Genomic DNA, 15,472 nt, shown 5'->3' with positions numbered 1-15,472 from the left:
CATCAGTCTGCAACTGTTTCACAGGAATTGTCCCGCTATCTTGCTCCTGGACCACGTGTGTGATAAATGTTTTAATACAGATACGTATGCAGATTGAAAAATTACAAATAAATTCGAATCAAAACACACATAAAAACAGGTATCAGTAGCAGATTTTGCGTCCGCATCGTACTCAACACAAACTGTAATGGTAACAGAAATTATGAGAACTCTGTCGGTCGCAATTAGGACCAAATTGCAAACATTTCATTAATTGTCAGCTTCTTGAAATGTGCAGCAGTCCGTTACAAATAACTTGCGCTTAACCTCTAGCTCGTTGCCGGGGTAGGAGGAAATGGTGCAGATCCAGCCGGGTAGAGAGCCGGGGCGTACGTTTGCGTTGGATATGACGTCGGGGTACCTTGTGGTGTAACGGTGACGGTGGACACGGAGTAGGCGTTGTTGGTTGCGACTTGTTGGGCCCTCATTCGCTGTTCGCGCCGTGCACAGACTAAAATGATCGTGATAATGATTGCCACAAACGCCACACCTCCGATGACGAGACCGGCAATCGCTCCACCTCCAAGCCCATAATAATAGCCTGGAAAAAAAATAGTACTGTATTGTTTGAGTGAACCCTGTCAAAAACGTTTGAGTGAACCCTGTCAAAAACGTCAAAAAAATAGAACTGTATTGTTTGAGTGACCCCTGCCCATATCGGTAACCTCCTCGACGATGAGACGATTAAAATCTCAATCGGTCTTCGTCTTGGAGCGGATATTTGTGAGCCCCATAACTGTACCAAATGCCAGAAGCGCGTTGACAAGTTAGGACACCATGGCTTATCGTGCAGCTACTCGGCCGGTAGGCACGCGCGCCATGGAGGTTTAAACAGCATCGTATGTCGTGCGTGCGTTTCAGCCGGTGTTCCCGCTAAGCTGGAACCACGTGGTACGTCCTCCACAACAGATCAACGCCCTGACGGTTGTACAACTTTCGCCTGGAAAAGAGGAATGTGTCTGGCCTGGGATGTGACGTGCGTTGACACAGTGGCCTTTTCCCATCTCCCATCGACGTCTGTTACGGCTGGAGCTGCTGCTGTACATGCAGAAGATAAGAAGTCCCGACTGTATGCGTATCTGCAAGGGCGTTATATCTTTTTTCCTATCGCCTTTGAAACGATGGGCCCCTAGGGCCCGTCGGCTATCGCAATCGTGAAGGAGTTGGGCAAAAGACTTCAAGAGCATACAGGAGAGCGTCGATCGCATGAGTTTTTACGTCAACGAATATCGCTGGAGATTCAGCGTGGAAATGCAGCATCTATCCTTGGCACAATGGACGGAGTGGATAGTTTAAATGAAGTTTTGCTGTTGTGAATAAGATAGCGTTTTTCTTTCTTTCTTACCTGAACTGTGCGATTGATATTAATAAAGTACAATACCCTGTCAACGTGCCTCATATCTGGAATTTATTATTGGACAAAATTGTGACTTATGTCAGGTACTTCTATAAATCATCAATAGCTCTGCCGTGAAGTTAAAATCTTTACAGGCGGTAGGCGGGGTAAAGGGCCGCAGCCTGACTTTTGTCCGGTACAGCATAGTAATGGCGCGTTGTACGACTGCGGTCAGTATGTGTATTATACGGTACATACATATTTAAGCAGATCAAAAATATGCTTACGGCAAGTCTGGCGAGACGTTGCTGGATTGTTCTGGTACACTTCGGCGGTGTATGAATTCGGACAGTTGACGCGGTCGTTGGTTGTATCGCAGATGTGGCTGTTGCTGACGTAGCCGCGTAGAGCGCTGCAGTAAGTGTTATAGTGTGAGGAAGTATCTACAACCAAAAAATTTGTGAGTTATGTATTCGCAAAGGCCTTTTAAATCCCAACAAAAAAGCAAAACAACAACAAGCAGAACAACAGAAACAAAAGCCATCACGAAGTTGACGTTGATTTTACTCAGAGTGCTTCACCTGAAACAATAACATAATCAAAAAACACATCATGCTCGCTAGAAGGTGGATAGGAAGTGGACGGTGTGAACTCAATGGAGATCTTCGGCTGCGTGGACGCTCTGGACAGATACTGGTTGGCTGATGTGGGATTGGTTGACTGTGGCACTCTGGAACCTCCATCCCACGACTTGCCTAGTGTGCGGCCGATGGATGTGTCGTAGATTTCCATTTTTGAATTCAGAGGCATATAAGACGATCTGCAAATAAGTAGGTTCACTTTTATGCTCTTACAAACTCTAGGGTAGTTACCGAGTTTTATTTTGCCTCATTACACCGGCACTTCATCAGTGTGTAAATCCGTTCTACTATTTGCTGCTGACACATTCCTACCTTATGTTGAGGTATATCGAAAAGTACTCAAATGACGATCCACAAGAAAGGCTGGAGAAAGCCACTGTCACTTTACACGGCGAGCGAGGCATAGACCAGAATCGGAGTGTTCCAGCTTCTCCAGACGTGAACGGACAGTTTATGTCTAACAAACGCCCGCAATAATTTTCCAGATCCCCTGGAAACATACTGGCTATAGCAATTAATTCGGATTGAAGAAGCAATACTATTTTGGTTTCGTTTCATTCTTCTTAGTTCTTACTGGTGGGAGTGTAGGATGCCGCATCGGCTACGGAAGCGATGAGGATCAAGGCAGCTGCAGCTGCCAAAAATTTTAGGGATGCCATTACCGAATAAAATTACAACTGCAGCAAGCGAAAGCTGTCTGCCCAGTAAAATCGAAACAAATTGATAATTAACAAGAAAATGGTGTGGCAATATCGCCTGAGTATTAAAGTCAACGATGCTAACGCCGTGCTGACGGCGATCAAGTCACAGTTTCTCTGTGGAACAACTGCCAATCATCGGAATTGTTACGTGCACTTGTTATTTACTAAGGTTAACAAGTAGCCTTTTTATTTAGCAGATGTTGCTTGTGCATAATATGATAAGATAGCACGGAGAGGCAATCTGATTTCTGCAACAATGGTGCGTACATCACTTGTAAAACTGTGTGTAACTCCAGAGCATATCACCGAAGTTGTCGCATTTCATTCAAGCACCGTTTAGTAAATGTTTCGCTAGGACGACTACACTGTCTCCAATTTCTTTAGCATGCATACAGATACAGTACATTCAAGTTTACCAGGCCATAAAAGGGCCGACATGGGCAGCATGGCTGCATTATACATTTTTACGTCAATTAAGAAATATAGAACTTAGGATATTTGAAAAAGTGTGACATTATGCTCTTCTAGGCACCAAAGTCCAAACAAGTTTTTTGCCCTTCACGAAGACTTAAACATCGGCACGTCGAATTTGAGTGTGGCGAAATGATAAGTACAGTCCCAGTTGTCCGGGTGCGTTAAATAGCACCTAGCGGCGCTCGGTGCAAACATTAAGCAGTTAACCCGTGTTTGGGAGATTAGCAAATCATCATGCTTTTATTTGAAGGAGGTTTACGCTTTCGCCTGTGCAGTGAACAGAATAAGAAAGTTTATCAATATATTGCAACTTTTCCGATTTGTGCTTTAGCCAGTAGGTATAAGAAAAAAATACACACAGGTAGTTACGATTGCCGCTACAAGGGCGCACGTCACCCGCGTTCGCAGTTTTTTTTGACACCACGAACACAAGCATAGTCACTCTCCAATTCTGGTCGATGATTACATCGTTACGAGCATAGAATTTTGTGCAGTCATACAGTTAGATTATGTCCACCGTCTGCACGTAGCCTGCTCCAGGGCTCTCACTTAGCCACTGTGGGAGCCGGAGGAAGCGGTGCCGCTCCCGCTGGATACGGCGCCGGAGCCGCACCTGCTGGATACGGTGGCGGTACTGCCGGAGCGTAGGTCTGGGTAGGGTAGGGCGGGGGAGCACCGGGTTGGGAAAAGGTTACCACTGGTGCAGAGTAAGCATTGTTGGTGAAAGCCACATTTTGGACGGTTGTGCGGGGTCGACGACTGGCACAGGCGACAATGATCCCGATGACAATGGCCACGAAAGCCACGCATCCGATGACGATGCCGGCGATCGCTCCAGCCCCGAGATCATAATTATTATCTGGAAGAAGCAATACAACTTCGGTTGGAATTTGTGTGGACTCCCCATTATCAAAGGATACGTTTGCATCTGCTGGTTGAAAAATTTGTCAATCATTTCTTGTAGTAAGTAGAACGAAAGTGAAGGAAGATCATCCCCAAAACTGAGAAATGCTTACAGCAAGTTTGTCGGTTCATGGCCGCATCCATGCTGTATGTTAAGTCCGCATATGAGTAAGGACAGTTGACACGGTCGTTGGTGGTGTCGCAGATCAGACTGTCACTAATGTATCCGTACAGCGCGCTGCAGTACGTTCTGGACGACGAGCTTTCATCTGCAGATATGACAGAGGATAACACTTAGTTTAGTCGGTGTACAGCTTCCAGTCCGCCATATAAGCCTTAGCTTCCTACTCCAGAATTACCTGATACAATAACGTAGTCGAATAGGACTTGATGGCTGGATGCGGGAGGATAGGAAGAGTGCGGGGTGAATTCAATGGAAATTTCCGGTCGTTTCGCCGATTTGGACAGATACTGACCGGCTGACGTGGGATTAGAGTACTGCGCCTGAGTACCTCCACTCCAAGATTTGCCCAATGTACGGCTGCTGGATGTATCGTAGATCATCATCTGAGAGTTCGTTGGCATCTTTGACTCTCTGTCCGAAGAAAAACAGAACTGACTTTCAGTTCAAAAAGAATTTTAAAATAGGCAGAAATCACTTGTACGTATAGTATTTTGTTTTTCATTGCCTTCGAAATGGACTTCTTGTTCCGTTTTTTGGCTCATACTCTAGCTTACATACAGATATGCTTTATCAATTATTGACCATCCATAAATTACGTACACAAACCGGGGGAAGAAAGGTGCTAGAAATGTGACGGCCCGATTGACTTAACTTAGGGTCACCCCATGGCCAAACCAACCTAAGGGAAGGGGTCAAACTTTTCCCGGAACCTGCGTAAAATTTATATATGCTCTCTTATTACGGGCTACTGTACTCTGTGTATACGGACGGATGATGATAAGATAATGCGGCTTACTCATTCTTGCCTTACGTAATATTGCTCATTATTCTGCTGGCAAATCATAATTATCTTTTTATTAACATTTTAGTTCTCTGCCTTGGAACTTTACATGAGGAGCTCAAATATTATTTTCACAGCATTATTACCGATTTTTTTATACTATATACACCTGTTGAGTGGTGCGTGCGCATGCATACCTTATGTTGAGATAGATTCTAAAGTATTCATAAGATGATCCACAATAGCTGCTGCTCAAGGTCACTGTCACTTCACATGACCTGCTGGGCATGTTCCAGAAGCGGATTGCTCCGGCTTCGCCAAACGAGTAAGACGGACAGCTAATGCTCAACGTCCGACCGCAGTAGTCCTCCAGATTCCCTAAAACAGCCTCGTTGTCTTAGCAAGTGTGCATAATAAGGCGACAGATATTATGCCGTTCTTACGACTGGAAGTATAGGATGCCGCATGGCTTCCGGCAGCGAACAGGCATGCCAAGAAAACGGAAGTTAGTGATGATAATCCTGAGACTGCCATGATGTTTCAAGTTTTGAATTTATAACTGTTTGTAACTTGTACCAAAGAGCAACTATCGAAATTAGTACGTGGTTCCGCTTAAAAGAAAAAAGACAGCATGGAATCGTTAACACCACTCAATCAGCGTTCTATGTGTAATGTGAGGTTATCAGCAAACGGTTAACGTACAATTGTTCACGACAAATAGCACTTCCTTACGGGCTTCTCGCGGGAAAACGATAAGATAACGCCAGCAATATTATTGTTCTGCGATCCAGAAGAAACGGTTCCTACTACTGTTGTATGCAGTCTCGTACCGTATTTGAATTAAGCCTTATTGCCGCCGTATTTATTGTTCATGTTTATGTTTTCGCCGTATTTATTGTTCACTACCCACTTGCACATTGCATGCGTATTTCCTTAAAAGCCAAATAGCACGAAAACTGAATATTTCACGAGAAAAGTGCATAAATGTGACGGAAAAATACTGAAAGCGACGCGCCAGAGTTGCACAAGAACGAATGGTAAATTAGGCAAGACGGCATTCAGAACTTTGTCATCTCGGATGCACCAAAAAAGGGAAGTTCCCACAGCATATCTTGCAAATCAAGCTTTCGATGGCGGAGCCATTAAAAATTCAACTAATACACACCAAAAATGAATTCTTTGTATACAGGACAATTTGTATTTTTTGCAGTACAGCGTCAAGGCTGCCATCGAAAATCTTAATGAAAATGTTCTGCTGCTTTTTTAATCAATATCACAACAGCCTACAGCACACGCGGGTGTCCAGCAAATCAAGACTCTACTTTGAGACCGGACTAACCGAATCAAGTCAAGACGGTGGTTAAAAATAGTGGATTTCGCTCGTGTATTCTAGTTTGATTTGGTCCCATCGTCTGAGAGGATCTATTTATTTAACGAGCTGCGGCGCCGGAGGAAGTGGTGCCCCACCCGCTGGATACGGTACCGGAGCCGCGCCTGCTGGATATGGTGCCGGAGCCGCACCGGCTGGATACGGTGCCGGAGCGTAAGCCTGGGTGGGATACGGCGCGGGAGCACCCGGTTGGGAAAAGGTGACGACCGGCGCGGAGTAGGCGTTATTGGTAAAGGCCACTTTATTGGTGACGGTTGTGCGTGGTCGACGGTTGGCGCAGGCAACAATGATTCCGATGACAATAGCCACGAAAGCCACACACCCAATGACGATGCCGGCAATAGCTCCACCCTCGAGTGCTAAAAAGATTGGATCATTAGAGCCAACGTTTTTTTTTTAATTTGTCTACACTTCTTCTTGTCTTTTCAACGCGATACCTTGTGTGTGCTGAACTGAAATGCCAAAAGGCTTTTCAATAGTTTCTGAAAAAGTTAGCAAAATACATACTGAACGATGAAAGAAACTCTTACAGCCTGCATTTGCTCCACCTTCGATTGCTGCAAGAATCAGAACAAAACCGTTTAAAAGTTTTAATGAATTACGCGTTATCAAACGCGACTTATTCTGTGCACTGAACTCCAAAAGATCATTTTCAATAATTTTTGAAAAAGTGTTAAATTAAAATATTCTGAACGATACAAAAAACGCTTACAGCAGCTTTGTCGATACATTGCCGGATCCATACTGTATACTGAGGCCGAATAAGAACTAGGACAGTTCACACGGTCGTTGCTGGTGTCGCAGATATAATTGTCGCTGACATATCCGCTCAGTGCGCTGCAGTACGTATTGTACGATGAACTGGTATCTACAACAGAGCATCACGCTCATTATATGTTCTATAGAATTTTAAAGTTAACGTGCATGCATTCCATTCTTTTCAGAATTACCTGAGACAACAACGTAATCAAATACGACCTGATGGCTGGATGCGGGTGGATACGAGCGGGAAGGGGTAAACTCGATGGAAACTTCCGGTTGTCTAGCCGATCTGGACAAATACTGGCCGGCTGATGTGGGATTAGAATACTGGGTGGCAGCATAAGAGCCTCCATTCCAGGTTTTGCCCAGTGTGCGACTGCTGGAAGTATCGTATATTTCCATCGTGGAGCTGGTCGGCATCTTAGACTCTCTTTCCGACAAAAAGACGAAAAACTGAATTTCATTTTGGAAAGAAACTGCCTAGTAATTTTCGATGTGTATTCTTATAGTAATTATTGTCGGTACTACTGTACTAGATGGTATGTATTACAAGGATTCTTTTGGTACATCTTCCGGTTTACACTAGCAGTGCGTGCAAGTACTACCCGTAGTACAAAGTACTTACCTACAGATGCTTCGCAATTGGGAGTGATAAGATAACAGCACAGTATTACAGTTGCTGCTCTTTCATCGTATAACTGTCTACTGCATTCATTGCAATACGGTGCAGAAATATTCTTAGTTGAAAACATTGTTTCCTAGCAAGAACGAAATGTGTAAAAGCGAATTTCTTGTAACCATACCAATATTGTAAAACAAAGTCCAACCTTAGCCTTTCAAAGCAAATTTGATTGAAAGCGCTTAGTTTTTTATTATACAAGTATTCATACATCTGTTTAGCGGAACTTTCACTTTTGAAATCGTACCTTATGTTGAGGTAGAATTTGAACCATTCATTATATGATCCACAATTGCTGCTGCTCAGAGTCACCGTCACTTTACATGTCGTTTTTGGCATAATCCAGAATCGGATAGTACCGGCTTCGCCATACGAGTACGGGCAGCTTATATACAAAGTCCTATCGCAATAATTCTCCAGGTTCGCTAAAATAATATATATATACGCAATGTCATAAGAAGTTCATGAAATAAGTGGTAAGGGCCCGGAAATTACGTACAAGTGGAAGAGTAAGTTACGGCATGGCTTCCGGGAGCGAAAAGGCAAGCCAACAAAAGGGCATTTGCAGGAAATCCTAAGGCTGCCATGCTGTTGCAAATTGGTAGCCTATACGTTGCAAAATTTTAAATTTCTGTAGTTTCTAGTCTACACGAAGCTAGAAAATAAAAATGTGGTGTCTGGTGTTAGCAGGAAAAATACCACCGACCGATTCATTCTACCTTCAGGTGAATTTATCAGCAGAAAGATAACGAAACAATTGCACTTGACAATAATTGCCTTCTATTTCAAGCAGTGGAGTGCGGAAAAAGATAAGATAATGCGATAACAATAATATCAACGCGCGATTCGCAATAAATGACTCATACAACTATTGTGCGCCGTACGTAAGTACTGTACTGTCTGTACCTGTCTGACGCATTTGCGCTATTGTCCTTCAAAATAAATTTCCGTAAGCAGACCCAAGACATCGTATGTATTTTCTAATCTGAATATTCCCTTGAGGAAAGCGACCGATCACAATTGTATTGTAGAATTTCAGTGTCCGTGGATCGCCGTTCCACTAACGCAGGCCGGCAGGCCCGTAGCGAGGGGCGGTGCGCGCGCACACCCCACCCTCCCGGGTTGAAAGCGTCCTTTTGCCGTATAATTGACCAGGACGAGTTTACGGGCGCAATTGTTCTTGGGGGGTGCGCAGCCATTTTTGGGCCGTTGCGCACCCCCCAACGCTCGGACCTCGCTACGGCCCTACAGGCCGGTATTTCTTCAATGGCCAATGTTGGACATCATTTTGGGAGGAGAATTCGCAAAATGGTTTTCGCAGTAAACGGCCAGCTATAGGTAAATTGTGTCGTCGTATTCTTGCACGTACAGTAATTGTTTCAAAATCATAAGCACGACACACAGTCGTAATTTGACATGCCATGCAGCTCCATAAATCCCGAAATACAGTATACGGGCAGTTCCAAAGAGTGTTGATTTCCCACAAGAAAAATCAAACTTCTGATGAAGAGAAGAAATTTGTAGTGAACAGACCAAGTTTATGAGCAATAACTCTTACATAATACGACCGATGACAATACAATGTAAGCGGCGAACCGTTGTTTTCACCATGTATCTTGAATTGAATGGTTGAGGTTGTCGTTGTGATGGTCGATGGTTGTGGCGTTGGTCCCGGTTGAAAAGGCAACGGAGTAAAAGCCTGGATGGGATAGGGATGCGGTGCCGGTATACCTCGTTGAGTAAAATTCACGGTCGTCGCAGCTGAGTGGGCGTTGAGGGTGAAGGCTGTCTTTTGCACCGTCACCTGTGGTACGCGCTGGGCACACGCGGTAATGGCACCAATGAAAATGGCCACGAAAGCCATACAACCGATAACGATTCCGGCGATGGCACCGCCATTCAGCCCGCCATTGGATGCTGCGAGAAAACCGGTTAATGTTACCGCTTCCGGACTCCACTGGGGGCGCTGGAGCCCCGGCTGCTGGGAGGCTTGTGCTCTCGGTGATCGGCTGCGTGCGGTGACCGTGGGTCAGCGAGAAGCCGGCCGACACGGGTCGGCGGAAGAGAGCGACCAGTGCCCTGCGCAACCGAAGGCCCCAAACAAAACCCCAAACAACCCAGTATAGGGATTGATAGTATGAGGACTGATGCAGCAGTTGGCATGGTTCCGCGGAGGTGTTTGGTGTAGAGTCTGAGTTCCATTGGGAGAGCGCGAAATTCGGCTATGTGTATCTCGCCAGGGCAGGCGTCGTTGCGTCGCCGTTGCGGAAGCAGTGTGTGCTCATCCTGTCGCGGTATGGCAGCACAATGTAGTCTTTCAATGGTGAAATTCGCTGTTATGCAGGTTAGGTAAGCATCACTAGCGCAGTGTAAACCGGTAACCGTCCCGAATTGGTTTGTCTTTGTAGTTCCCAAGAGTAGGAGAGCAAACTCCGCGTTGGCAATTACACCGTCCAGAGCGGAGGTTAGCTGTAGGTGCCAGAGATCGGAACCGGTCCTGCTTGCCGTCAGACATGGTGCAGTTGTCGTTAGAGACCCGTATTTTTTGTCGGTGTGGCTATAGGTGATAACCTCCCGCCTGACCGAACAGGGTGCCGCCGTCGTTGTTGCCATGCTTTGTCGCCCAAGATAGGTGTGGCCGTCGCTGATGGCTTGCCTTGCCGTCGGAAGTAGGTGCGAGCATAGCTGGGGGAACACCGTGTCGCCAAAGATAGGTGGTTGACGTAGAAGGCCTACCTTACAGTTGGATACAAAGCGGCCGTAATGGCAGGTAGCGTCTGGCCGTCGGAGGTGGCCGTGGTTGGATGCCTGCCTTGCCCTCTGACGTGGGCACAGCCGTAGCTAGAGGCCTCCTTTTCCTTCCGCGGTAGGTGCGGCCCCCGCTGTTGGCTTGCCTTGCAGTCGGAGGTGGTGCGGCCATAGTTGTATCAGCCTTACAGTCCGAGCAGGTGCGGTCGTCGCAGACGGCTTGACTTTCCGTCGCAGGTGGGTGCGGCCATAGTTATACCTGCCCTGCCGTCCGAAGTGGTGCAGCCGTCGAGTTGGCTTACAAGCCATCGGTTGGGAGGGGAAACCGTAGCTGTAGGGAAACCGTAGCTGGAGGCCTGCTTTGCCGTCAGAAGTGGGTTCAGCGGTCGCTGCTGGCTTGCTGTCTGCCAGAGTTAGGTGCGGCCATGATTGGTGGCTTGCCTTTCTGTTCGAGGAAGGCGCGGCCGTTGTTGGTGCCCCTGCTTGCGGTCCAAAGACAACGCTGCGGTTGGAGGGGGCCTGTCTGCCGTGCGAGGAAGGTGCGGCCATGGTTGAAGGCCTACCTTGCCGCGCGAGGAAGGTGCAGCCGTCTCTGGTGGCCTGCTTGCCGTCGGAGGAGGGCGCCGCCGTTCGTAGGGGGCCTGTCTGCCGTCCGAGGAAGGTGCGGCCATTGCCGGTGGCTTACTTGCCGTCGGAGGAGGCGCCGCCGTTGATAGGTGGCCTTGCCGTCCGAAGAAGTTGCGGCCACCGCTGGTGGGACTGCTTGGCGTCGGAGTAGGGCGGCGCTGCTGGTAGGGTGCCTGTACGCCGTCGGAGGAAGGTGCGGCCATGGTTGAAGGCCTACCTTGCCGTGCGAGGATGGTGCAGCCGCCTTTGGTGGCCTGCTTGCCGTCGGAGGAGGGCGCCGCCGTTGGTTGGGGCCTGTCTGCCGGCGGAGGGAGGTCTAATCGTCACTGATGGTCCTGCTGCCGTTGGAGGTTACCGGAGTCTTCTCCCGCAGACTTTCCTGGCGGTGATGGTGGGTGCGGCCGTGGCTAGAGACCTAACTCGCTGGAGCCGTAGTTGGGTAAACCGCTTTACTGCGCGAAGGAGGTGCAGTTGACGCTGGTTGTTTGCCCTTGCCGTCCGAAGTAGGTGCAGCCGTAGTAGGGGACCTACTTACCGTCTTATGACAGTGCAGCCGTCGTTGGTGGCTTGCCCCGCGGCAGAGATAGGTGCAGCGGTCCATGGCACCCTGTTTTTCCGTTTGCAGCGGGTAACTGATGGCGAATTTCCCGTTGATCGTTTTATTGCGCTGAGTGGTTGTTCTCTTGCCCGCTGTTCGCCTCGTAATGATGGTTCTCTAGGGTGCATAACGAAAGGTGGCGTTCAAGGGCTGCCACAAGCGGGAGCTGCTCCGTTGGCTCTTTCGGATAGTGGGATTTAGATGGCAAAGAATGCGCTAATATCAATTCAGGTGTGAACTTAGCCAGCGTCGATGGTAACAAAGCTAGCCAGCGTTGAATGAAACGCTGAGCGATCGCAAAGACAGCAGCTAGGTAGAAACTTGCGCGTGATCAGCTAGATAGCTGCGCTCACAAATGAACAGCCAATAAAGCTGGCGTGAGGACATCTCGAAGTCCTACATCCAAGCTGCAGATCCAAGAAGATGAAGATCTGTCTTGAAAAAAGAACAGATAACTCGCGCGCACACGATCGAAGGAGCAAAACAGATCTAAGCGCCACGGCGACGCGCAGCGCCACCAACAGACTCACGTAACTTGCCACACACGGCGAAAGGAGAAAGAGCGGGAGCGCATGTCCTCCAGCTAACATTAACATCAGTTAACTCGTTAATTGTCATTTATTTTATCGAACTGTCTGTACTCCGAAGTATTGCAATAATCTCCAATACCTCACTTGCCCAAATGATTGCAATTTTCAGTCGCTGCTGTTATTACTGAAATCAGACAGAACATGAAACGAATGTCTCAGGTCTTTGTGCACTGCTCTGCAACGTTATTAACTCACTTAAATGTAACAAAACATGGCTGTAAAATTGGTTTACAAGTTTGCTTACAGCAAATCTGGCGGGATGTTGCCGGCTTCATGTTATACACGAAAGACAGTTGACGCGGTCATCCTACGCGTCGCAGATACAGTTGTCGCTAACGAAACCGCTCAAAGCGCTGCAGTGCAAGTTATGCGATGCACTAGTGTCTACAACAAAAGTTACGCTCAATCTGCTGTCTAAACCAATCAGATTGTATGTATGGTGTTGCGGATTTCTACCTGAAACGATGACGTAATCGAAAACGACCACATGGCTGGTCGTGGGCGCCTAATCAGCAGTCGGTGTGAACTCGATGGAATTTCCGGCCGCCTGGTATATTTGGATCGATACTGACCAGCGGAGGTGGGATTGCTGTACTTCGCCTAATTAGGCCCGTCGTCCCACCACTTTCCAGGGCCTGACCGATGGATATATCGTAAATTGCCATCTTGTATTGCATAGAAACTTCTACAAGAAGGTATTAATGATGATTTTCGATGTAGATGGTACGGATGCTCCATATCCTAGCACGGAGAAAACGACTGTAAGCACAACGACGACGGTTTGTTGCTGGGGTTGGACAAGTGAGCTGGATATTTGAATTCCTCGAAATGGTGCGAACACTCAAATTTTACGAGCCCTTCAGTCGAGCCAGTAGGGCACACATTTATCTCGTCACGAGACGCAAGACTATGGTAACCAGCTAGCTAGTTGGTTACCATGTCGCCGTGGTACCCTTCACGGTTTACTACTACGTACGGTAGTTTCCAATTGCTCAACCTTCCATTTTCATCGTGAGAAACTATGTAAATGCGCTAACTACTCGATGCGATTGGTTAGCTCCTCTTGACGGTCTCATACTTGTACTTACAATAGTACTTATACAAGAATGCTTGTACCTCCGAAACTTGTTCATTTAAGCTCCACCCAAGATTTAACGACCTCTGGATTCTCGTTTCAACAAGATAATTAACTGGATTAATCATTCTGGGCAACAGCAAAGCCAAACTTGCCCGCACTCAACGACTTTCCAGCTTAACCAGCTGGAAAAAGATTGAGACAGAGTGTAGACAAAGGCTTTCCTTCCTGACCTATTCTTCCCTGACAAAGGCTTTCCTGTATGACATTAAAATGATTAAATCCTATTCGACCTTAACGTCCCGTCTTCCGCGTTTATGTACAGTTAGCAGACCCCGCACAAATTGCGCGGAAGAAATTGAGTGAACTACTGTACAAATGACTTACTTTACGTGATTTAAAAACTATTTTTAGCAAATAGTTATTTTTTTGCGTATTCCTAAATACGTACTTCTGTGCTTGATTTTCACAATAAATGTGACCCTTAATTCGGATTAAACGATATTCTGTTTAAACTGCATGTTTGCACTTTAAATGAAACTTTAACTTAAATGTACGTATCTGTACCATAGCATTAACAATTTTTTAACACTGCACCGAAGGCTATGCTCTACCCGGCACCATAGCTGTAGTACAGCTGTTGCACTACGGCGCGACACCAGTTTGCGTAATGTTTTGTTGCACGATTTTCAGCTCCACTCCCTAGTTGTATAGCGCTAAAGTGACCGACTTACTATTACAACGTAATTATCGCAAAAGTAGCAGAAAGCCCAACCGCCCATTATAAAATTAGATTATTCTCATTAAATTAAGTGTTTTCATTGTTTCCTCTGGTTTCGGCCTGCAGCGTATGAGAACCCTTCCGACACTCATCCCTTGTAGCAAATAAGTTGCAAAACGTCCAGCCATCCCCGCTCCTTCGTGTTAAGCAATGTTTGAACATACAACCGGCGCGCCTACCGGAAACAGAATCAGTCCCTGTTTCAGGTAAACAGTACCCTGTATAAGAAATGCACGTTAAATTCAAAGTTGTCCGTACAAAGTTTAACCCAGAACTCAGACTATCAATTTCGCTCCATCACAGTTATCGACGATCACTTACCAAATAATGTAAAATTATGTTAATCGAGGTACTAGCTGTTCTGCTATCGAAATACAGTATTAGGAAATTCCTTAAAGTTTGTAATTCAAATTAAGCGGTTAGCATCAATTTAAGTGGCATCCAATTCAGATTTTAATTACTATTTTGCGCATACATAAAGCTTAGGACAAAATGGTCGCATACCCAACATCTCCACTGTCGTGCAATAGAGAATAAGAAAATATATACGTTGCGTGCGATGGAAATTTGCACTTCCCGAACCACGACCAGTCGGGGAATAGAGCGACTCTTAATCTCAACTTCTTATGTATTTCATGGAGCGAAAGTTCAAGGATGTTGATGTACAAGTATGAGATGATATGCAAGGATGAAGAAGAGGATCCGGAACTCGAAAGCCTGCTGAAAGAGAAGACACGAAAGGAAACACAAGGGATGCGTGAAGTTATACGTTACCTGTCCGACGCTAGATGGTAGCCGAAGCGTATGTGTATGACAAATCCATCAACCTGGCGCTACAGGGCATGAAGATCGAAGAGACCGATAGGTCACGGCAAACAAGTGGGATCAAGTGGGTAGCCTGTTACGTCACGAGACTATCCGAAGATGATAATGCACGTCGACGAAGTAGAGGAATGACCCCTGACAATAGGTGAAAGGTCACCCAGAGGTCAGTTTGAACAGCCTCACTTGGAAAGAGAAGACCAGAGCAAAAGCCTGAAGTTAATCAGATCGAGTAACAAGACTCTACTTTTGTTGGGATTACAACTCTTGACATTTGTGTGGGCGACGAGCGCCTTATATAGCCCTGGGCACCGCAAGTGCTGGCTCTTCGTACGCGCAGG

General features: G+C 46.6%; 3 protein-coding genes across 5 annotated transcripts; all 3 read right to left on the bottom strand.

Annotated features, from left to right (window-relative positions):
* Nucleotides 1–58: 58 nt before the first annotated feature.
* LOC129595555 (uncharacterized) lies at nt 59–2,855 on the bottom strand. Its single transcript, XM_055492600.1, has 5 exons — nt 2,591–2,855; nt 2,329–2,506; nt 1,957–2,195; nt 1,663–1,818; nt 59–580 (listed from the first exon to the last, which is right to left on the bottom strand). Exons 1-5 carry the CDS (start codon nt 2,673–2,675, stop codon nt 309–311), a joined length of 930 nt encoding a protein of 309 aa, XP_055348575.1. The 5' UTR covers nt 2,676–2,855; the 3' UTR covers nt 59–308.
* Nucleotides 2,856–3,416: 561 nt separating this feature from the next.
* LOC129595524 (uncharacterized) lies at nt 3,417–5,713 on the bottom strand. Of its 2 annotated transcripts, none has more exons than XM_055492566.1 (5): nt 5,503–5,713; nt 5,257–5,437; nt 4,454–4,689; nt 4,208–4,363; nt 3,417–4,119 (listed from the first exon to the last, which is right to left on the bottom strand). In XM_055492566.1, exons 1-5 carry the CDS (start codon nt 5,591–5,593, stop codon nt 3,737–3,739), a joined length of 1,047 nt encoding a protein of 348 aa, XP_055348541.1. In that variant the 5' UTR covers nt 5,594–5,713; the 3' UTR covers nt 3,417–3,736. The 2 variants fall into 2 exon arrangements, with proteins under 2 accessions (XP_055348541.1, XP_055348542.1); XM_055492567.1 differs by having other exon boundaries at nt 3,417–4,050.
* A 235-nt stretch (nt 5,714–5,948) lies between these two features.
* LOC129595508 (uncharacterized) lies at nt 5,949–8,582 on the bottom strand. Of its 2 annotated transcripts, XM_055492547.1 has the most exons (6): nt 8,390–8,582; nt 8,138–8,315; nt 7,400–7,641; nt 7,162–7,317; nt 6,980–7,006; nt 5,949–6,808 (listed from the first exon to the last, which is right to left on the bottom strand). In XM_055492547.1, the coding sequence occupies exons 1-6, from the start codon at nt 8,475–8,477 to the stop codon at nt 6,486–6,488; spliced, it is 1,014 nt and encodes a 337-aa protein (XP_055348522.1). In that variant the 5' UTR covers nt 8,478–8,582; the 3' UTR covers nt 5,949–6,485. The 2 variants fall into 2 exon arrangements, with proteins under 2 accessions (XP_055348522.1, XP_055348523.1); XM_055492548.1 differs by lacking the exon at nt 6,980–7,006 and having other exon boundaries at nt 5,954–6,808; nt 8,390–8,581.
* Between the last annotated feature and the right edge of the window lie 6,890 nt (nt 8,583–15,472).

This window comes from Paramacrobiotus metropolitanus, unplaced genomic scaffold (assembly GCF_019649055.1).
Source record: "Paramacrobiotus metropolitanus isolate TYO unplaced genomic scaffold, Prichtersi_v1.0 Parri_scaffold0000079, whole genome shotgun sequence".
In the NCBI taxonomy this organism is placed as follows: Eukaryota; Metazoa; Tardigrada; class Eutardigrada; order Parachela; family Macrobiotidae; genus Paramacrobiotus; species Paramacrobiotus metropolitanus.
This window is presented reverse-complemented; position numbering and strand designations above follow the sequence as displayed.

What these genes read in the sequence shown, in the direction of transcription:
- LOC129595555 (XM_055492600.1), bottom strand. Translation starts at nt 2,675, where the DNA reads ATGGCATCCCTAAAATTTTTGGCAGCTGCAGCTGCCTTGATCCTCATC. An exon ending in TGATTATGTTATTGTTTCAG is followed by an intron (nt 1,819 to 1,956) that starts GTGAAGCACTCT and finishes TTTTGGTTGTAG; the next exon opens with ATACTTCCTCACACTATAAC. An exon ending in AACGTCTCGCCAGACTTGCC is followed by an intron (nt 581 to 1,662) that starts GTAAGCATATTT and finishes TTTTTTTTCCAG; the next exon opens with GCTATTATTATGGGCTTGGA.
- LOC129595524 (XM_055492566.1), bottom strand. Translation starts at nt 5,593, where the DNA reads ATGGCAGTCTCAGGATTATCATCACTAACTTCCGTTTTCTTGGCATGC. An exon ending in GGCATCCTATACTTCCAGTC is followed by an intron (nt 5,438 to 5,502) that starts GTAAGAACGGCA and finishes AGGCTGTTTTAG; the next exon opens with GGAATCTGGAGGACTACTGC. An exon ending in CGACTACGTTATTGTATCAG is followed by an intron (nt 4,364 to 4,453) that starts GTAATTCTGGAG and finishes TCATATCTGCAG; the next exon opens with ATGAAAGCTCGTCGTCCAGA.
- LOC129595508 (XM_055492547.1), bottom strand. Translation starts at nt 8,477, where the DNA reads ATGGCAGCCTTAGGATTTCCTGCAAATGCCCTTTTGTTGGCTTGCCTT. An exon ending in TGATTACGTTGTTGTCTCAG is followed by an intron (nt 7,318 to 7,399) that starts GTAATTCTGAAA and finishes GCTCTGTTGTAG; the next exon opens with ATACCAGTTCATCGTACAAT. An exon ending in AATGTATCGACAAAGCTGCT is followed by an intron (nt 7,007 to 7,161) that starts GTAAGCGTTTTT and finishes TGATTCTTGCAG; the next exon opens with CAATCGAAGGTGGAGCAAAT.